This window comes from Petaurus breviceps, unplaced genomic scaffold, assembly GCF_028583685.1.
Source record: "Petaurus breviceps papuanus isolate PSGF00001 unplaced genomic scaffold, PetGlider_PUasm1.0 37, whole genome shotgun sequence".
Classification (NCBI taxonomy): domain Eukaryota; kingdom Metazoa; phylum Chordata; class Mammalia; order Diprotodontia; family Petauridae; genus Petaurus; species Petaurus breviceps.
Genome location: NW_027186296.1, coordinates 17523397 through 17546437, shown reverse-complemented (window position 1 = coordinate 17546437; position 23041 = coordinate 17523397). Strand labels below are relative to the sequence as shown.

General features: G+C 36.3%; 1 protein-coding gene across 6 annotated transcripts in view; it reads left to right on the top strand.

Annotated features, from left to right (window-relative positions):
* SECISBP2L (SECIS binding protein 2 like) overlaps positions 1-23041 on the top strand; it is an 80767-nt gene that overhangs the window by 44978 nt on the left and 12748 nt on the right. For all 6 annotated transcript variants that reach the window (XM_069098009.1, XM_069098012.1, XM_069098011.1 and 3 more), the window contains 4 exons: positions 8424-8586; positions 11422-11642; positions 12695-12849; positions 20233-20452. In XM_069098009.1, the coding sequence (XP_068954110.1) occupies positions 8424-8586; positions 11422-11642; positions 12695-12849; positions 20233-20452 (759 nt within the window). The remainder of the gene's footprint in view (positions 1-8423; positions 8587-11421; positions 11643-12694; positions 12850-20232; positions 20453-23041) is intronic.

Below are 23041 nucleotides of genomic sequence, written 5' to 3'. Positions count from 1 at the left end.
GCCCAAGGTTACACAGCCAGTTTTTTGTGTGTGTGGGTGTTAAGTATCTGAGGCCGGAACTGATCCCAGATCCTCCCGACTCCAGGGCTGGCACTCTTACTCACTGCGCCACCTAGCCACCCCTGTTAAGTCTATTTTTAAGGTATTATTTTCTTTAGTCAGGTTGTTGACTCTTTCTTCATGATTTTCTTGCATCATTCTCATTTCTCTTCCCAAATTTTCCTCCACTTCTCTTACTTGATTTTCAAAATCCTTCTTGAGCTCCTCTGTGGCCTGTAACCAGTTCATATTTTTCTTAGAGGCTTTTGATGCAGGAGTTCTGACTTTGTTGTCTTCCTGCTATTCCATACTTTGATCCTTTTTGTCCCCAAAAAAGGATTCTATGGTCTGTTTGTGCTTCCTCTTCTTGATCATATTTCCAGTCAATTACTTGACTTTTGAGCTCTTTGCCACAGTAGAACTCTGTTTCCAGAGAAGAGGGCTTTGTTCCAAACTGCTGGGTTTTTCACAAATGTTGTCAGAGGTTCTGAGGAGGGTGTCCTCTCTACAGACACCACACTGGCAAACTGATGTTTCGCACCCCAGACTACCCAAGAAAGTGATCCAGATCCAAGCAGGTCAAAGCAAGAGCAATTACCCTTTTAATGGTCATTTGGTCCCCCTATGATCTATAGGCTAGGAGCCCCTGAGGCAGCCGTGTGGCAGACGCTGCAGCCCCTGTGTCTCTTCCACCTCTTGCCCTGGGGGCAGGGCCGGACAGTGCCCTTCCTTTCCAACCATGCTGACTGACTTTTTACTTTCTTTTTGGTGTTTATGGATTGAAAAGTCTGGAAACCGCTACAGCTGCTGGTGATTCACTCTCCTGAAGTCTGCTCTGGCCGCTGCTGCCTCCTTGGAGCCAAAATGGTGGCTCACACGGGACTGTGCTTGGCTCTCAGCATGCTGTGATGAACCCTTCCTTTTAGTCTGCTAGGCTGCCTTCAGCTGGAGATTTGTTTCTCTCTGTCACTTTGTGTGTTCTGTAGCTCTAGAATTTGTCTAGAGTCATATTTTATAGTATTTGAGATGGTTGTTGGGGGAGGTCACAGAATTTCCTGCTTCTGCTTTTCCAACTTGTCTCTTCCCCTCTAATACTTTCTGCTGTCCCCCAGTTGACTTACTCATGCTTATGAATGTGCACCAGACACTATGAACATAAAACATAATAGTGTTATGTTCCATCAGCATTTCAAATTCAGCTTGTCCACAGCAGAAATCTTATTCCTCAAACCACCTCCAACATTTTTCCAGTCAAAGAGGATCAAAGATTTAGAGGAATCACCTTTGATTTAACCCTTTCATTTAGTCACCAAATCATGCAGATTCTTGCTTTCCAAGGTTTCTCTTTCACCTTTCACATGTAGAAAATGCAGGACAGGTGACAGAGTGGATATTTCGATAGATATGAAGTATGATCTGAAGTGGATGGGAAACCTCTTCCATCACACAGCTCAGCCCCTCTTCTTGGGGGCAATGAGAAGTTAAGTGACTTACCCAGAGTTACATGGCCAGTATTTGTTAGGAACTTTGAGGGCAGGAACTGTTTTGCTTTTTCCTTTGTATCCCAGGCACTTAATAAATTTTCATTGATTGATTCTTCACATTGAGGCTAGCTCTTTATCTACTGTGCCACAGTACTGCCTGACACTGCTGCCAGATTAGTCTTTCTTTAAGAAAAAAAAAAAAAAAAGGTTTTCCTCATGTCTGTCTCCAAATCACAAATCTTCCTTTAGGTTTATGGGAATAAAGTCTACACTCTCCACTCAAATTCAAGGACCTCTTCAATTTGGCCCAGGTTCCCCTTTCTACTCTCCCACTACTCCCTTACATCAACCTCTATTATAGCCAAACTGTTACTCACTGTTCCCACAATATGTCTTGAATGTTCCCATTTTTCTGCCTCTGCTTTGTAGATTACCCTCTCATGGAGTCCCCAAATTTAAACTCTGCCATTTGAATCCTACCCTTTCTTAGAGTCATAGAATGTTAAGTATTATAGACCTCAGAGGCCATTTTGTTCAGTCCTGAAGGGTGCTTTGGTGCTTTGCCCACAACCACAGATTTAATTAGTGATAGAACTGAGACTAGAATATAAGATTCTTGTCTTCCATTCCTGACTTACATAAAGTCACATAATTATTATGTAATAGTGAATAAATAAGGACCATTATTTTTAGTATGAATTACTACTAACTGTGGGACATAAACTAATCCTATCTCCCACACTGTAGCAGACATAATTTGAAATAGAAAAAAGTCAGTATATAAAATATGTAAGTATGAAATATGCTTAGATATTCTAAGAACTGTATTGCTAATATAGACTGAGTAGAATGTCTCTTCCATGTTCTCCTTTCTGAGTATCCTAAACTACAATCATCTTTTCTGCCACTGAAATTGTATAGAAATCAGGTTACTGTTTCTGCCTCTTATACAGACTATGGAAAGTGTCAGATATTATACAGGGTTGGGACCGAGATTTTTTTGGATGAAGATACCATTTTAACTTTTTTTGTGTGTACTTACACTACTAATCTGTATGAGTGAGGGGGAGGACAAATAGTTTACTGTTTTGTGTGCTCCGTACATACTTTTGTGTGCTTTGTATATAAGTCAGATAATTCAGATTTATATAGCACTTTGATAAAGTGCTTTAAATAGGTTGATAAAGTACTTTCCTTTGTAATAGCCCTGTAATGTAGGTTAATACACATATTATTTTCATTTTAAAAATCAAGATACTGAAACTTGAAGATGTTAAATGTTATAATACTAATAAGTATGACAGTAGTATTCAAACCAGGGTCTCCTGACTCTTAAGTCCAGTGCTTTTTCTACTATAACACACAACTTTTTTATTAGGTGCTTAATGTTTATAGTTATTTGATCTCTACATTATTTACTATTTATTTGTGTTTGTGTACAATATATTTTATATCTTATGGTACATTTTATAATAATTCTAATGGAGATGGTGGTGGAGTGGATATAACAATGGGCTTGAAATCAGGAAGACCTGATCTGTCCTTAAACAGTTATTAGTTGTGTGACCCTGGACCCTGGGTAGGTCACTTTAACTCCTTTTTGCCTCATTTCCTCAACTGTAAAATGGGGACACATTGGAGAAGGAAATGGTGAACCACAGCAGTATCTTTGCGAAGAAAATCCCATGGACAAGTCCATGGAATACGAAGAGTTGGACATGCTAAATGGCTGAACAACAATGGAGCTTTAATAAATATTTGACATATTCGTAGAGTGCTTTGCTTTTAGGAAAGATTTTTCAGGTAAAGTGAACTTTGATTTATTCAGTACCTATTTATAAGGCATTATGTGAACTACAGAGATAAGACCTGGTTCCTACTCTTTACAGTCTAGTATGGTAAAAAAAAAAACATATATACATAAATATATGACATAGTATGTTTATTTTTCTCTAGTAACATTTTATTTTTTTTCCCAATTGCATGTAAATTTTTTTAACCTTTTTTTTTTTATTTTTGAAGGGAAATTGGGGTTAAGTGACTTGCCCAAAGTCACATGGCTAGTAATTGTGTCAAGTGTCTGAGACCAGATTTGAATTCAGGTCCTCCTGACTCCAGGGCTGGTGCTCTGTTTACTGCACCACCTAGCCGCCCCAACCTTTGCTTTTTAAAATTTTGAGTCCCAAATTTTCTCATTTTCCTCCCCTATTCCCTCCCTGAAAAGGTAAGGAGTTTGATATAGGTGCATGTACAGTCATGCAAAACATATTTTCTGTTTTAGTCATGTTGTGACCATCATATAAGAGATATAAAGAGCTATGCTAGATGGGAAAGAGAAAGGTCATAGGTAGCATCAGTGAAAACTTCATGGACTAAGTTGCATTTGTGCTAGGCCTTGTAGTGAAATGGAAAAACACTTATTCAGTGATGACTATGTGTCTATCATAGAGCTAAGAGTTGAGAATACAAACAGAAAAAGTGTCTGTTCTTTGAGAACTTACATTCTAGTTGGGGGAGAAAGCACATCAGAAGGATAAACAACAGTGTGGATGGAGAAAGACCCAGTGATCCTAGAGTGCAAATGAACCTTAGGACCTGGTGTCAAGGAAGATTGTAAGTCTTGATGGGCTTCTCTTTTATTTGATAGCTCTGTGCAAGTGATAGTCAGACTCAGACTTTTGCAGTAAGGGCTTCCCTCCATTGGTGACACACTGCTCCAAATGAGGAGATTTTAAGCTGGAGTCATTGGGAAAAGAACTATTCCACCAGCTCAATACCTTCTATCTTTTAGCACCCTTTAATGGGCTCCAGGTGAATGGGGAGCCATTGAAGGAAGGGTAGAATTTCAAAAGACAGATGGGAGAGATGCTTTAAATGATTAAAAGCTGTTAGATTTATGACTGTTGGAGGGTAGTTTTTGGTAATAAATTATAACATAAGAACAGAAAATAGGGAATGACTGGGTCAGCTCGGTTGGGATGTAGGTGGATACGTATGACTAGCAGAAGGAAGATCTTTAGCTGTAGTCACCTGGTGGCATAATAGCTTGAGGCTCAGCTTTGTCAAGTGTTTGAAATTTATTTGAAAAACATTTGAGATGAATTAGAGTCTTGATATGGAATTGACAAGATCAAAGTATACTTTATATCTGACAGTAACTTTTTAGATAGTGAAGAAGCTGCTGAAGAAGTAATAACTTTAGTTAGAATTTTAGGAGGACCTACTTTTATGGTTGGAATGGAAGGTCAAGGACAGATGTACACAGCTTCCCTTGGAACAAGTGTAGCATAATTTTGGCATTTGACTTAGTGAGGATAATGGTAAATCAATTCAGGTTTAGTCTAGGACAGGGCTTCTTAAACTTTTTCCACTCACAACCCCTTCAGTGCTTCTTAAACTGTGGATAGCAACCTACAGTTTACGAAGCACTAGTCTAGGGGACCATCTAGCTGGTGGTACTGTAAGAAACAATGGAACACCATATGATACAATAATCTGCAAACAGGAAATTGGCCTGTGTAATATCCAGGTCACAGCAGTAAAAAAAAAATTCATAAGAGAACTGAAGGAACTATATTTTTCAATGAAAGAATTCTTAACCAAGCAAGGAATAGAGATAACCATGAAAGACAAGATAGATGATTTCAATTACATTAAATTAAAATTAAATCGAAAAACTTTTGTAAATGCAAAATCAAAATAATGAAAACTATTTAGTTTGTTGGGTGTGGAGGGGAATCTTGGATCAATTTTCACTGACAAAAATCTGATATTCAAAGAAATAGAATTGACACAAACATCTAAGACCAAAAGCCATTGCTTAGTGGATAAATGATCAAAGAATATGAATAAATAGAATTACAGATTATCAACATCCATGTAAAAATATGACCTAAATCACTAATAAAAAGATAAACGCAAATTAAAATTTAGAAGTCCCAAGTTTTTAACTCAACTCTGCAGATTAGCCAAAGTGACAAAAATGGAATCAGTATTGCAAGGTGGAATTATGAATTGGTCCAACTGTTTTGTAAAACAATTCAGAATTACATGAGAAAAGTTACTAATCTCACCATACCCTCTGTTACTAATTACATAATAGAGTTAACATGAGAAAAGTTACTACTTTGTTCATATGCTAAAGAGATAAAAAAACAGAAAATCTCAACAGGGACCAACCAGGATGTCTATAACAACACTTTTTGTGTTAGCAAAGAACTAGAAACAAAGTGAGTGTCTAATAACTAGGGGATGACTGAAAAAGCTGTTATATGGATGTAATAGAATATTACCACATAGTTAGAAATGAGAGGCAGGAGAGCTGGCAATTGAGGTAGGAGGATGTGAGTCAAGGTCCTTTTTCATCTTGTCCGTCCACCTGTCTCAGTGTTCCAGGCAACTTACTAAGATTGTAAGAGGCAGAAAAGGGCCAGGTTGTTGTATTGGTAGGAGTTGACTCATTGGAAGTTCCCTACACTAATGAAATTATAGATCTGGACCCCCCAAAAATTATGAATGTGAAGAATTCAGAGAAACATGGGAAGATTTACATGTACTAATATAGAATGAAAGAAACAGCTAGAACAACTATTTTGACTGACTACAGTAATGTAAATGAAAAGATTACTAAAAGGAAACTGAACTTTGAGTAACTGGAAAAAATAAATAATGGTCCCGGAGAATAAGTTAATGAAAAATAACTATCCTATCACTAAAGAGATGTGGGATTTTAAGGGCAGAATGTTGCTTATGTCAAATGAGGTCACTGTATCATGTTGTTTTTGATTCATTGTTTTTCTTTATTACAAGGGAGAATCTGATTCTTAAATGGTAGAATTAGAGGTGGAGGAATATACCTGCAAATTACTTATGTACAAAAAAAAAAAAAAAGCATCGGGGCGGCACAGTGAGTAAAAGCGCCGGCCCTGGAGTCAGGAGGACCCGAGTTCAGTTCCGGCCTCAGACACTTAACACCCACACAAAAAAACTAGCCTTGTAACCTTGGGCAAGTTACTTAACCCCAGATGCCCTCCAAAAAGGCAAAAAAAAAGCATCAATTTAATTTATTTGTTTAAAAAAAAAAGGAACTGAAGAACTGGTCAGTAGAAGCATAGTGAAGAAAAAAGGAAATTTCTTTTTGTACTGGTTAGCTAGATGTGATACCCAGTTATCTAGAGCAAGGGTCAACAAACTACAGCCTGTGGACCAAATCTGACCAGCCTTTTTTTTTTTTAACAGCCTGTGAGCTAAGAATGGTTTTTACATTACTAAATGTAACTAGTTAGAAATAAAGCATGCATTAGACTTTAAGCTGCAGAGTTCAGATTTGGGAGTTAAAAAAATGAATTAAACAATCACTTGAAGGAGAAGACTAATCAGATGAATGCTACCATTGAGCAACTGTTAACAGAATGAAAAGCAAATATAATTTAATTTAAAAATGTAAAAACTGTTCTTAGTATTTGGGCTGCACAAAAACAGGTAGTGAGTGTCGTGGATTGGATTTGCAGGCCTTAGTTTGCCACTTCATGATCCAGAAAGATGTTCTGGTACTGTTCTAGAGAGCAAGAGGTGCAAGAGGTACTGTTTTATGAAGTAGATTAGATCATATTTGTCAGTAGAAGCTAGGATCCCTGAGGGCTATATACATCTATCTCTCTGTCTGTCTGTCTATCTATCTATCTATCTATCTATCTATCTATCTATCATCTATGCATCTATCTGTCTGTCTGTCTATCTATCTATCATCTATATATCAAGGTATTAAGAACTAAATCTGGGGGGGAAATGAAGTCGGGTTGGGGTTGGTGAAGGAGTGACTGAAGGAGGTGCTTCATTCAAAGTGGAATACTGTCTTTAGAAAGAAAATTACGTTGGTCAGAGAAGTGAGTGATTGACTACCTAAGGTAACAATAGTAACTTAGCTTTCTGTGACTCTTTATGATTTATAAAACTTTTTCACATGTGGTATCTTATTCAAGAGATCTGGAAAGACAGGACCTAGAAAGAGTAGTATTGACCGCTCTCTGTAAAATAGTGAGTTTTGAAGCGAGTAAAGGGCAGCCAACAGTAGATAAAGGGATGGCAGATTAAACAGAATTTTCTATTGGATTTAGTTGTTAAGGGAAAAGAGACAAGTAATTACTAGGAGAAAAGTGGTAGCATTAAGAAAGTGTTACTTAAAATGGGAAGGTCTGAATAAAGAGAAAAAAACCAACTGGAAGAGAAAGATTGAGATGAAACTTTACTATGTCAAATAAGGCAAGTGTGAGAGGTAGAAAAAGAATGGGAAATACTACAGAGTAGAATTCAAATAGTATGTAAGATGACTGAGTATGTAAAAATAGTTGCAAAAGAACACAGATTAAAGGAGACAGTAATATTTGTTAAAGCATATTTTTGTTCATAGTTATTATTATTATATGGTTATATTGGTGCTTTGTCCTGTTTTATAGGGTTTAAATGTTTAAATCAGATAAAGTAGACTAAAATCCAAGGAGCAGATGGGAGGAATAAGTGTTTGAAAGCAGCACAAAGCGAAGGCTAGGAAATGGTAAAGTATGGGAAGAAAGTCAGTGGCTGAGGGATTTACCACCTTTTGTTCTTAGAGGTAAATTGTCTAGGTATTCATATTTTAGAATTTAACATCCATGCCTTCACTCTTTCTACATAATTTAAGGCCATTGGAGAGTTTTAAAAATTATTTAAATAGAAATAGGAAAATTTTACATTTTAATAGTATAAAATTAATGTTTCCTTTTTGGTAATCTAAAAGGTATTAATGTATTGTCGAAGATTTCTAGATGTTTTGAAGAGATAACCATCTGCCATACTAAATTTTTTAAAAGAACTTTTTAGAGTTTGGAAAGATTTTAAACTAATTTTTTTTTTAAATTTCAGATACTGGACTAAGTATGCCTAGTGATACTTCACTATCTCCAGCAAGTCAGAATTCTCCATACTGCATGACACCTGTGTCACAAGGCTCTCCTGCCAGCTCAGGGATAGGCAGTCCAATGGCATCTTCAGCAATTACCAAAATCCACAGCAAAAGATTCAGAGAGTAAGATCTTAGATATTTTTCTTTGTTACAAAGGGAAGGTCCTATAGTGCCTTATTAAATGAGGTTTGGTAATAGTTCATATGAAGAGTTACTATGAACCAAGTGACTCCATTATTTTGTAGAATGTAGTATCCTGATGGCATTCCTAAATTTAAACATTATTATTTTATTGTTACTGTGTGTGCATATACAAGAATATAATGAGTATTGAATTGTGTTTTCACTGAACTTTGAATAAAATTTGCCTTTAATTCATAAATTTTTTTCAGTATCTTTTAGAAATATTTGAAAAATTATTTTTAATGAACAGTTTCATCAGGTTAAAGCATTTACGTATTTCATCATATATCAAAATGTATTTCACATAGAAATAATTTAACAATGAATTTATTCTTTGTATAAAACTTGGTTGATCTGGATGCCTGGGATATCTTGTCAGTATCTTACTTTTAGGATTATCTTGGATTTTCCATGGAACTTGCTCTCGTGTACTTTGTATCAATCTTGAGACAAACTCTCTCGTCTGCTACAAAAAATGTTTTCTACACAAAGCTAATTTTTTTGGGGGGGGTAAACTTAAGGAACTGACCATTGTGCCATCATCAGCACATGTGTCAACTCTGTGAACCATTAGTAATATATGGAATGAATTACTTTCTAAAATGAAAGAAGAGTCTCCTGAACCTAATTTTATATGTTACAAATATTGCAACTTATACTTGAAAGCTTCTCGCTTTATATTTTAGGAATTTAGGTATTTATTTGAACTATATTGGCTTCTCTTCCTTTTCCTGATGCCATTATCAAATTATTCTTGCTTAGATTAGAAAAATGTCAAATGTTGATCAACAGACTAAAATATTACATGAAGTAAGACACCATAAAAGGATTCATAGGAGTAGAATAAAAAGAATGACTAAATTTTCTTTCATGGTCACACATAATTCTTAATAATACCTTCAGTTTTCCCTGTGTATATCTTATATGTATGTAGTTGTTTACATGTTGTCTTCCCATTAGGATATGAGTGCCTTGAGAACAGTAACTATTTTTGTCTCTATTTGTGTTCCCACATCCCTTAGCAGAATGCTTGGCATGTTGACTTTAATAAGTGCTTATTGAGTTGACTTTACTTTATTTGTCTGAATTAAAAGTCCATCTTTTTTTTCAACTCCCTAGCCAATTCAATTGTATTTTTTATTCTTATTGATAAAGCTTTTGCTTATGCATTTTAAAATTTGCTTACCATATAAAATGTTGGTTTGCAGCAGAGGATGGGACAGTATAGTTTTACCATTTTATTAGCATGCTTTTTCTTGATTTTTGTCCATCATAAAACTAGAAATCACTGTTTTTTATCGAAAAATATAGCTATCCTTAGATTGAGTCTATTTAATTTTCTTTGACAAAGGACTGAGTATGGTGGGATAAAGGGAGAGGGACTGGACCTAAGACTTCATTAGTATAGGGAACTCCTGGGTTAGGACATTTTCCTCTACCTATGTAGATAGGCATTTCTGCAATTTATAGTCTGTGAGAGTTGCCTAGAACACTGAGGAGTTAATTGACTTGTTCAGGGTCATATAGCTAGTACGTCAGAGGTGAGCTGAGATTTGTTCAAGCTTACACAGTCTGTGTGTCTGCTGGCCTCTGCAATTGTACAGCACATTTCTAACGCCTTCCTTTCTGTTTATTTCTCCTCCCTGCCCCATCCCCCACCCCCATTTTCTACACTGAAACCACCTCTGATTTCATAGTCTATACCAGAGGTGGGGCACCTGCTGTCTTGAGGCCACTTGTGACCTTCTAGGTCCTTGGGACTTAGGCCACTTGGACCTTCAGCCTTTTGACTGAATTCCAAGTTTTACAAAACAAATCCCTTTTATTAAGGGAATTTGTTGTGTGAAGTTTGGATTCATTCAAAGAGTTGCACCTGAGGACCTAGAGGGCTATTCATGTGGCCTTGAGGCCAGAGGTTCCCCACCCCTCCTCTATGCTTTTATTTGATGTAACAGAATTTAGTAACTTTTTGTCTCACCCCAAGACTTCTCTAGTAATTTAGGAGTTATTTAATCCCCTCCTGGACCACAGACTCCCTTTCTGGCAATGGTCTTAGACACAGAGCCAATGACACTTCTCTGATCCTGGGGCAAAGATATATAAGAAGATAGAACTGCATTTGTTCCATACCATATATTTGTAACAATAGTCTCCACAGAATTAAACTTTTAGTAATGACATTAAGAGGAATATATAAATTTAGGAGCCAGTGGGCCCTTTTGATCATGTATTTGAAATTGGCTGTAGAACCATTTTGGGAGATGTGCTAGTGTTTTAAGAACAGCCACTTTCCCACCATGAAGCGCTGTTGTTAAAATGTGTTTTTTGCTGTTACTGTTGGTGCATTTATGGGTATTCCTCTGGAATGAAACAAAAATGTCTTTTATCCCACTTTACTCAAGAATTTGTACCACATCATCTCGTAACATTTGATTTGGATCATAATTCAAATAATTTTGATTTTATTTGTGAGGTATTTTATCTGTCACCCAACCAGAAGACAACTGGAATTGAAATTTGAAAACAGTACAGTCCACTTCATTATTTTACATATAAATAGGGGTTTCTTAAAAGGATTTAAGAAGCTTCAATATTATGTTTTTTTGATCAGATCTAATAATATACTTTTTTATTTGTTGGATAAAGGGAATGTTTAGTTTAATGTTATAGTTAAGGTTTTCTGTATTGAATGCTTTCTAAGAGCCACTGTAAAATGAAAAAAAGATGCAAGTGTTCAAAGATCTAACTTTAAAAAAAATTTTTTTTTCTTAACAGGTACTGTAATCAGGTTCTCTGTAAAGAAATTGATGAATGTGTGACTCTGCTTCTTCAAGAGCTTGTTAGTTTTCAGGAGCGCATTTACCAAAAGGACCCTGTAAGAGCAAAAGCAAGAAGACGTCTAGTTATGGGCCTTCGGGAGGTTACCAAGCATATGAAGTTAAACAAGATCAAATGTGTTATTATTTCTCCCAATTGTGAAAAAATACAGTCAAAAGGTAGGTAGGAAGGTGGTTTCCCTACCTATTGAAGTGCCTGGGTGTGTGTGTGTATGACTGCAGTGTGATTATTGAACTTACATAGTGTGCTACACAGTGCAGGAGGATGTAGCTTTTTCTCAGTTGACATTTTTGCAAAATATTGAAAACTAAGAGTCTCTCAAAACCTGAATACTTAATTAAAATTTGGTGCTTGCACTTCAGAGAAAATACTCATTTTTGTTTCATTAACATTTGCTCAACCATCTAAAAATTAAAACAGTAGTTAGTGTTCAGTGTGTTTCTCAAGCCATTTGAAGCCATCTGCTTTCCAGGTGCTTCTTTTTCGTCTCCTTTACGTCCTTTCTGTTAAAAGGGGCAGAAGGAATGTTACCCTTAATGTCATTGGTAAAGGTTTAGTAGTGTGAAATCTATTGTTACAGACTTATGGCTGATGGAACAAATGCACTTTTGCCATTTTTACATGTTGTTTGTTAAAAGAGCAGAAAAGTGCCATTGGTTTTCTTTTGCTGAAATGCAATAATAAATTGGAGCCATTCTTCACTATAGCCTTGTTCAATAGGCAACATATTGAAAACATTTGTCTATGATTTTCTTTATTACTTCATAGTGTGTTTGTTAATTGAACTGAGAATGAGAGAAAAAGAATGTCTATTTGTAACAGCAAACTAATTTGTAGTCTATTATGAGAAGTTAAATGCTTGTTGATAGGAAGTTTATTCAACTCCCAGGCACTTTGCTAGGCAAAAGATACCTACAAAACACATAGAAGAAAAGAATCCTACCTTTGAGAAGCTTACAGTTTAGTTGAGGAAACAAGATATACATACATGGAAAAGATGTAAAATAGGAGGTAATACTACTATTGATGTGAGATTTTATGGTGCAGTGTGCTTGCTATAGGAACTTAGAGTCATTTAAACTACTACTATTTTTACTTTAAAAATGGAATATTAGCTCAATTTAGAACATATGGAATATTAGATATAGAGTATTAGACCAGTTTAGGGAATAAAATTACTTAAATTTGTGATCTTGATTTTTTTCTCCAGGTGGCCTAGACGAGGCACTTTATAATGTAATAGCTATGGCACGGGAGCAAGAAATCCCTTTTGTCTTTGCCCTTGGACGGAAAGCACTAGGCCGCTGTGTAAACAAACTGGTGCCTGTCAGTGTTGTGGGGATATTCAACTACTGTGGTGCTGAGGTAATAGGAATTCAGAAGATATACAGTTATACATAGCATGTTTTGGAGGCATGTGCCAATGCTGTATTTGAGGTTTGAAAAAATGAGTTGATACTGTTTAAAGAGTGAATAGAAAATGCCCAAGTTACTTAATATACTTTTTCCCCAATCCTGAGAGGAATTTTTGTAGAGAATGAAATCACTCACAGCAATGAGTAGACTAAATCTACCTCTGTAGAAGTAACAGGTGGTACAGTGGATAAAACACTGGGTCTGGAATCAGAAGGACCCAAGTTTAGATCTGGTCTCAGACACATGTTAGCCGTGTGACCCTGGACAAATCATTTAACCTCTTTTCTCCAGTTTCCTAATTGTAAAATGGAGATAATAATAGCAGCTACCTTGAAGGGTTGTTGTGAGGATAATATTTGTAAAAAAGCACTTGGTACATAGTAGGCACTATCTAAATGCTTATTCCTTTCCCTTCCCCTATATCTATAACATTGTGGAAAGCAGCATTATTATTTTAGGTCATCTCAAGTTAATTGCTATTTTTTTTTGTAGGGCAGTTATCAAAGTAGTCAATTTATGTATTGAGAGGATATTACATGTTTCAAGTCTTTGTGTGTGATTAATTTATTTCAGTCTATTGAATTTGTTGTAGTTAAGGTAGCATTAGAGAAAGAAAGAGAGCTACTAGCTGACTTTATGGTGAGCGTACTGAAACAACTGATTTATCAGCTGGAATCAATGTAAAATAAGAAATATGTTTGCCAAGTAGTCTAGAATGCTTGTCAACTGGTCAGTACTTTATTTTCCCAATAGAAAAGCCTCCTTGGTGGGGCAGCCAGGTGGCGCAGTGAGGAAGAGCACCAGCACACACACACAGACACACACACACACAGACACACACACAAAGCACATACACACACACACACACACGCACGCACGCACGCACGCACGCACGCACGCACACACACACACACACACACACACACACCCCAGCGTCAGGAGACCTGGGATCGGTTCTGGCCTCAGATACTCAGCACCCACACAAAAATAACTGGCCGTGTAACTTTGAGCAAGTTACTTAGCCCTGAGTACTTTAAAAAAAAAAAAAAAGAAAAGCATCCTTGGGAAAATAAATCAACATCAGAAGGCTGTTCATTGGTACTTTTCATAGATAAAGAGTGTTAATTTTTTGAGATATTTTCATCCCTCTGTAACATCCTGTTGTGTTCTTCTCCACAGGAGTGATATATCTGGAAAATAGATTGGATTATGAATGCTGGCTGGTTAGAATACCTTCTTCCATAGACACTAATGAGCCACTGAAGTTTCTAACACTTGAAGTCATTTTTGACTTTTTGCCCTTTCTTTCATCCTCTGTTCTGAAATTTCTCTCATATCCATACTTGCCTATCATAGCCTTTGATTACTTCCCTTTCTCTCATGTGTGCTTGTTGTCACTATTACTTGTGCTATCCCTTCTCTCTTTCTCAGATTCTTGTTCTAGCTTTTTTTCCCCTCCTTTTTGGAGGGCAGTTGGAGTTAAGTGACTTGCCCAAAGTCACACGGCTAGTAATTGTGTCAAGTGTCTGAGGCCAGATTTGAACTCAGGTCCTCATGACTCCAGGGCTGGTGCTCTATTCACTGAACCACCTAGCCTCCCCTGTCCCTCCCCTGTCATTCTAGCTTATTGTAATGACCTTCTAATTGTTCTCCCTTTCCAATCTTTCTCATTCTCTTTCAAGCTACTGCCAAAGTAATTTTTATACTATTCTGCTTAAAAAAAAAAACTTTAAGTCATTCCCCATTTCTTGTTTTTTTTTTTAAATTTTTTAGACTTTAAAAACCAAGAGTGTTTATATATGTAGCAGAACACAAGATGAGGATTCTATATGAATTCTATATGAATCTCTATTTCATATCATTTTAAAATATATGTATAATAAAGCCTTCATGTTATTTTCAAAATGATTCTGCTCATGCTTCCTTCTGAACTTCTTTCAGTTCTCTTCTGTGCTTTTTAAAAAAATGTTGCTGTGGTCTTTTTATTTTTTTAGCTTCGTTATATAATACCCTCCCGTGTCCCTCACCCTGGGGGGAGGGAACACAAGATATTTTTTAAAATCCCATGTAAGAAGCCTAGTGAAACAAAACAAATTTTACACAGTGTCCATGACCGCAGATGTATGTTTTTGTACCTTGAGTCCACCTCTCTGTCAGGATGTGGGTGAGATGTTGCATTATAGGTCCTCCATAGACATGGTTGGGCATTGCATTGATCAAAGTTGTAAAAAAAGCTTTCAAAGCTGTTTCTCTTTACTGTGTCATTATCCTTGTATAAATTATTCTCTTGTTTCAGCTTACTTCACTCTGTCAGATAATACTAATCAGGATTCTCTGAAGTTTATCTTTTTCATAACTTTTTGTGGTACACTGATATTCTGTTATCATCTTGTATATAATCATACTACAATTTATTTAACCATACCCCAGTTGTCTTACAAAGCTATTTATGGCACCTCTTTAGATTCTAGCTCTTTATTCCCCCCCATTTTTTTATACTCCCCACTTAAGGATTCAGAAGTTCATTTTGTTTGTGATTATTCTCACCATTATTAACCTCTCTCTTAAGCCTCCATATCCTCACTTATTTCCATTTTGCATTTGATATATTTCTACATCCAACTGTTTGTATGTATATGTGTGTGTGTGTGTCCATTCTCCTTTGTCCATTTCAGATAAGAGTAAGGTTCATATGTTGCCCACTCTCCACTTCTTCTTCCATGTATATGTGTTCTGATGTACTATAGTTATGAGAAATAGCAAATTCTACCACCCTTCTTTTACTTTATTTCTACACTAGTGCATTCCTTTTATTCTCTCTTCTTTTTCTCTACTTCATACCCTCAGAACAGAACTGGTCTACTTCTATAACCTCCATTTTTCTTATTTATTCTTATTATTCTTATTTAACTCGCTCAATAACCTTTGAAAACCTTAATGTTCTGAAGGGATCCTTATTTATTATCCTTCACTCAGAATGTTGGCACTAGATCATCATACAACTCCTTCCAGTTTCTAAAATCAAATTACCTTTCTAGGATTCTCTGGACTTTTGTGTTTGTATTTCAGAGTTCCTACTCAGCTTTCATCTTGTCATCAGGAATGCTTTAAAGTCCTCTATTCTATATCTATTTTTTTTTCCTCTCTAGGATTATACAGTTTTGCAGAGTAAGTTACTTTGGTTGGAAACCTATCTCGTCTTTTTAGAATATTATATTCCAGAATCTCCTATGGTCTTTAGTAGAAGCTTAACTGTAGTTCCTTAGAAATTGAATTGATTTGGGGTGGCTAGGTGGCACAGTGAATAGAGCACCGGCTCAGGAGTCAGGAGGACCTGAGTTCCAATGTGGCCTCAGATACTTAACACAAAAACTAGCCATGTGACCTTGAGCAAGTCACTTAACCCCAGTTGCCCTCCAAAAAGCTAAAAAAAAAAAAAATTAGAATTGATTCTTTCTGGCTATTTGTAGTATTTTTTCTTGATGTGGGAATTTTGCGTTTTGGTTATTACATTCTGGGACTTTTCCTTTTTGGCTTCCTTTCAGGAGGTGATTGGTTGATTTGTTCTTCTTTAATTTGCTTCCTGGTTTTAATAGCTCGGAGCTATTTTCATTTATGATTTCCAGACATATAGTGTCCAGGCTTTTAAAAAAGATTATGGTTTTCAATTATTCTATTGATTCTTAAAATTTTCTTTCCTTGACCTGTTTTCCAGGTGAGTTGTTTTTTGTATCAGATATCTTCTGTCTTCTTCATTCTTTTTATTTTGCTCTGATATTTATTGTCTTCACATGGAATCATTGATTTGTTTTGTTTGTTCTTTTTTTTAAAGGAGTTCATTTCTTGAGTGAAGCTTACTATTTTCTCTTCTAAGCTATTCTTCTGTTTCCTCCAGAATTTTTGTTTCATCTTTTTTATCTCTTGCTTCATTTCTTTTAGGTAGTCATGTAAGTCTTTCTGGAAAAGTCATTTTTTTTTTCTGAATCCTTACTTGTAGTTGTTATGCAGTCTTTTTTTTTTTTTTAAGGAGAAGAAGGAATCTCTAGATTTGAAATTATCTTTTGATACTGGTTGGTGTTTTCTTTGACTTACTCCTCTTTCCAACTTTAATTTTTGAGTTGGGGCTTTTTGTCAAGGCCTGGCTTCTCTTCCTGCTGTGCTTCCAAATGGGTTGGTTGCTCTGTTTTTGTCTCACCTCAGACCCTGGGCCTGAGGAATAGTGGTCTGACTGCTAAGGCACCAGGGGACTGCTGGTTGCTGCATGCTGCTACTTCCTTGGGCTCCCAAAGTCCTCTAACCCTAGAGCTTTCTCAGGAGAGACTTTTGTTCTTTCTGCCTTTGGACACTGAGCCTTAAAGGCCCTGCATATCCTAGGTTCATCTCTGGTCAGGCTGGAGGGGCTACTCTGAACTGGAGATGACTTTGCTGGTGGGTCCTCTTCCCTTTTCTATTGCTTGTGTGCTTCTGACTGATTTTTTTTCCCTTAATTTCTGTGGTGGAAGAGGTCACTTAGTATAATTTCTTATGATCTTTATTCAATCAGGTGTGATTTGGGGGTTTCTGGAGTAGATATATGGTGTCTGCCTTCTGTTCAGGCAGCTCACTTAGAAGGAAATCTCTTTGCCTGTTATATAAAATACAGATTCTTTACTCTGACAGAAGGAGCACTTCACAGTCTACTACCTTCAACTTATATTTCTAACCTTATTTCATAGCACTTTGTTTTGCACATTCTACAACTTAGGAAAAATGGACTATGTCTAATCTTGCTCTGCCTACTTTTGCTTCCATGCCTTTGTTTGTCCTCTCCTCAAGAGTGGAAAAGCCTTTTCTCCTATTTTTATCTGTTGACATCTTTCTTCTCCTTCAAGGTACAGCTAAGAGACTACTTTTGCTTTATCCCCCAAATAGAAATGATTTCTCCTTGAATCTTTTCAGTTATTCTGTTTGACCTCTCTCATTCACTTAATTATGTTTTACCTTGTCAGGTGTGTATATAGCTCATTCATGTATTAGCTTAAGACTGTGGGTAGGAATTGCATCGTTTTACACCTTTGTATTTCTTACACTTAAGTGTTTGTATAATTGAATGATAATATTTTTAGTTTGTTCTTGTTCAGTGAGTCCAACTCTTTATGACCCTATTTGGGATTTTTTTCCTGGCAGAAATACTGGAGTGGTTTGCCATTTCCTTCTCCAGTTCGTTTTTACACATGGGGAAGGTATTATTTTCCTCAGTCAGGCTGTTGACTCTCATTTCATAATTTTCTTTATTTTTAAAAATTTGTTTGTTTACTTTTAGTTTACAGGATTCAATTCCACAACAAGACAAATAGGGTTTAATTTCCTGCCCAGCATCCCATAACCAGTGCCTGAACCTAGATTTGAACTCAGGAAGTTGAGTCTTTCTGACAGACTTGACACTCTATCCACTGTGCCACCCAGCCAACCTTCTAGTTAATTATATTTCGTTAGAGCATACCTTATAGTTTGGTCTCCATGATGAGATTCAAGAACGACTTACTATGTCTCCTGGAGAGAGACATTATTTCTCATAATTTTTTGCAGAGCATGGCTTTCTGACCTTGTTCCCCACATTTGAGAACTTCTGGCTTCCTTAAAGTCTCATCTAAAATCTCAGCTTTTGCAAGAAGTCTTTGTTGATCTCGCTTAATGCTTTTGTGCCTTCCCTCTGAGATCATCTCCAGTAGGTGGTGTTTTGTAGTACAGACAGACAGACAGACGGACGGACGGACAGATGTTTGCACATTGTCTCCCTCCTTAAATCGTGGTTCCTTGATTGCAGAGCATGTTTTTGCCTTTCTTTGCATCCTTTCTGCTTGCCACAGTGGCCCACACATAGTAGGTGCTTAGTGAATGCGCGACTGATGGCTCAAGAAGCTTCAGTAGTTCTCTGTTTTCTTTGGGATAAAGTACGAAGTGCTGTGTCACTTAAAACCCTTCATAGCCTATCTTCAGTCTCACTTTCTAAACTGATTAGACAATACACACACCTTTATGAACTTATTTGGTCAGAGGTGAGGAACCTGCAGCCTCGAGGCCCTGTGTTAGAACCTACATCCTGGACTAATTAATGTTCTCTGTATGTGACATTGCATTTCTCATCACCATGACTTTGAATCATCCAGACCCTGTGCTTTGATGCATTCCCTCTTCTCTGCCTTTTGGAACCCTTCAAGACTCATTTCACATGACACCTACACGGGGTCTTTCCTCACTTTCCAAGTTTTTAGCTCTCCTTTCCTCTGAAATGACTTTGTATTTATTTTGTACATGCTTTGTATTTTCTTGTCCTTAAAAATAATGTTTTCCCCAGTCCTTTCCCTTGAGGGCAAGGATTAACTTGTTTTTGTCTTTCTATCCCCAGCACTTAGCACAGTGTTTGGCACACAGTAGGCATTTATTTAATAAATATTTATTGAATAGATGCTATTTGGAATCTGTAGTTCCATGTGAACTAACTCCATGTACTTATGAGGCTAATTTGGGAATGAGAGAAGGAAAGTATTATGACTTTAAGGACAGAACATTCTTTGAAATAAAAGCAGAAATCTCTAGATTAATAATTAGAATTCGATGTACTGCCAGTATCTTTAGCAGTACACCTAACTAGGGGTTGGGGAACAGCACCTTACCCATGGTAGGCACTCAGTAAATACTTATTGAATAAATAAATTTATTTATAAGTTATGGACAAGTTATCGATCTTTCTAACCTTACTGTTTTTTGTTTAATCAGAAATTTAAGGGAATGTTTTTTACATAATCATTCATAAGAAAGTTTATAAAAATTACTATAAAGTACTCTTTTGATGTTTACCAATTTTCCTACTTCTTACCTTCTGTCCCCAACCTAACCACCTACCTACCTGTCTATAAAGTCACCACCTTTTTCCTACTGTTTTCATCTACCCATTTTACCTTTCAGTTAGGAAACTATTAACCCTCTGACCAATATTGGTCCTTTTTTAACGTGGAGCTATTTTTCAGATTACTCATGGCTTAGTGTTTATACACACATTTTTATGTATGTGAAAATCTATTTTTGTGTGGAGGGGGTATATGCATACATAGGTGTGTATTTACATATCTATCTGCACATACACAAATTAATACATATTTTATGGAAGTGGTTCATTAGGATATTTTATCCAAGAATGTGCCAGAACTGAATATAACTGAATTTTCTGAATATACTATCTCAGAGTATACCTTAGTTTGATTAGGTAAAATAATATAGGTGTTTTTAATTAACATGAATAAAACTGTATAGTAAGAGGAACTATTAACCAGAAACTTTTTCTCTACTTAGAGCCTGTTTAATAAGTTGGTAGAACTGACTGAGGAGGCCAGGAAAGCTTATAAAGACATGGTAGCAGCAATGGAACAAGAACAGGCTGAGGAAGCCTTGAAGAATGTTAAGAAGGTACCCCACCACATGGGCCATTCCCGGAATCCTTCTGCAGCAAGTGCAATTTCTTTTTGCAGTGTTATTTCTGAACCCATCTCTGAAGTAAATGAAAAGGAATATGGTAAGTGATTTTATCTGTTAATTTTAATTTAAAATGTCTAAAACAATTTTTTGGAGGTAAAGTCCTCATTTGCCTTAATATGGAGAAATGCTTTAAAAGATTTTTAAAGGGGTGGCTATGTGGCGTAGTGACTAGAGCACTGGCTGTGGAGTCAGAAGGACCTGAGTTCAAATCCAGTCTTGACACACTTACTAGTGTGTGTCCTTGGGCAAGTCACTTAACCCCAATTGCCCTACCTTCCCCATTCCAAAAAAGCAAAAATAAAATAAAAGGTTTTTTAAAAGTTTGATCTCTTTCCATTCTGTTTATAATCAGTATTAAATTACCCACAAATTAAAATTACTGTATATTTTAAAAAATAAACTTGTTAAATTTGTCTTAAAAGTAATTTTTTTTTTTTAAAGAAAATAAAAAGTTGATTCAGGGCTGATAGTGAATAGATAGATGGATCATAATTTAATTAGTATTCTAGACTTCAGCATTATTTAGAATTGCACTCAATTCCAGAAGTTCATAGTATCATATATCTAGTGGTGGAGGGGACTTTAGAGTTACTTAGTTCAATTTCCTCTTTTTAAAAATGAGGAAAAAGACAAAAAAAAAACCCAAAACGTTATTTGGGGCAGCCAGGTGGCTCAGTGAGTAAGAGCACCGGCCCCGCATTCGGGAGACCCGGGATTGGTTCCGGCCTCAGATACTTAGCACCCACACAAAATAACTGGCTGTGTGACCTTGAGCAAGTTATTTAACTCCAATTGCTTTAAAAAAAAAAAAAAGATGAGGAAACAGGTTCACAAAGCTTAAGTGATTTACACAGCGTCACACAGGCAGTAACTGGCAGAGCTAAGTTTCAAACCAAAGTTCTTTGCAAATCCATGACTGTTCACTTTACCACACAAATCTTAGGAATCAGACAACTAAGGATTCCTAGGAATCCAACTTTCAGGGTTCTAGAGATGACCCTTGAAACTGTGTGCTCTTCATCACAGTAATCTCCTTTCATGTCTTTTTCCTTTCTGGAAATGTCATTCTCAGAGATTTAGCCCAAGGATCTGCTGAGTGATTTATTCAGTTTTTTTCCCCCCTCTTGGGGGACTCTTGTTTTCTTCTCTAGATTCCCAAATATTGCTCTCTTCCCCTTCAGAATTAATGAATCCTGTGACCTGCAGACTTCTTCTGAATTTCTCTTCCTCTTCCTTCCTTATTTCAATAACTATTCTAGTCCTCTTCTCTACCCCACAACTCTTACCCTATATCTTGTTAGTCTGGATCATAAACTTTTTCCTGTATGTATCAGAAGAATGAGTCATTCTTGTATACTCTATTCAGGATCCTAGTTACTCTCTTTTCCCTTGGCTTCTGTGACTCTATTGTCTCCACATGCTATTCCTACCTGTCTGACTAATCCTTCTTTTCTTTTGTTCATTCATCATCTGCCTCCAAATTCCTATGTAAGGATATCCATTAATACTTTTTCTTTGATGATCTTATTTGCTCCCATGCATTCAGTTATCTCTGTTCAGATGAATCCAGAATGTAATCCTAAAGCCTTTTGGACATCTCCCACTGGGTGTCCCATTGATGATGACTCAAACTTAATATGTCCAAAATAGAACTCATCACAATGTCACTCCCCTGCTCAGAAACCTTCAGCTTGGCTCTATTCTCCCTAGAGTAAAATTCATTGGAATAAGGCCTTCCATAGTCTAGCTCCAATCTTCCTTCCTCTCCAGTTTTACTTCATAATACTCTAGTTCATGAGTTCTATGTGCTAGTCAATTGAGATAATCTGCTTACCCCCAAATTCAAAATTTTGGCTCCCATTCCTGTATATTCACACAGGTTGACCCCTCCTGCCTATAGTACACTGGCTTCTCAACTCTTCTGCTTAGATATCTTTAACTTCCTTCAAGGCTCATATTAGGTGCTACCTTCTTGACATTTTCCTTGATTCCTTCAGGTGCTAGTGCTTTCTCCCATATCAGATCTTCCTAGAGTTCTTTGTCAGATTTATCCCTCGTCCTCTATGCTTTCTCTTGTTTATTAATTGCTTAGTTTAAATGGAAACTGTAATTCTGAAATTACAGACTATCCTGTAAATACTTTTATGTTTGAGTGTAAACTTTTGATTTAAGATTTGATTTTGTGATTATCCTGTTTCTCTTCTACAAAGAAGTGCTTCAAAGAACATCAGGAAAATGACTTTGCCCATGAGTAAAATTTTTTTCTTGAAAGCTCTCATAGAATTTTTTTGTGACTCATATTAAGAAACTTAAACTATGGAGAATATTTTGGAAAGTGAGAAATATCACTGTGATTTGATATCTTCTAAGTAAATTTCTGAATTTTAGAATTTGTCAGACTAATCAAATAGATGCATAGTATTTTGGTCAGTCTTAGTTTTAAATTATTTTTTAATAGAAGTTTCCAAAACCCATTTAGCCTAAGCATTGTATATATTAATGCCTATAGATATGTTCATGGATACCTAAAAGCTCAATAGAGTAGCTTAGATTTGATAGTGCAGCCATTGTAGGTCGGGAAGCAATAGAACAATTAAAATAATGTTTGGATCAGATTATTTTACGA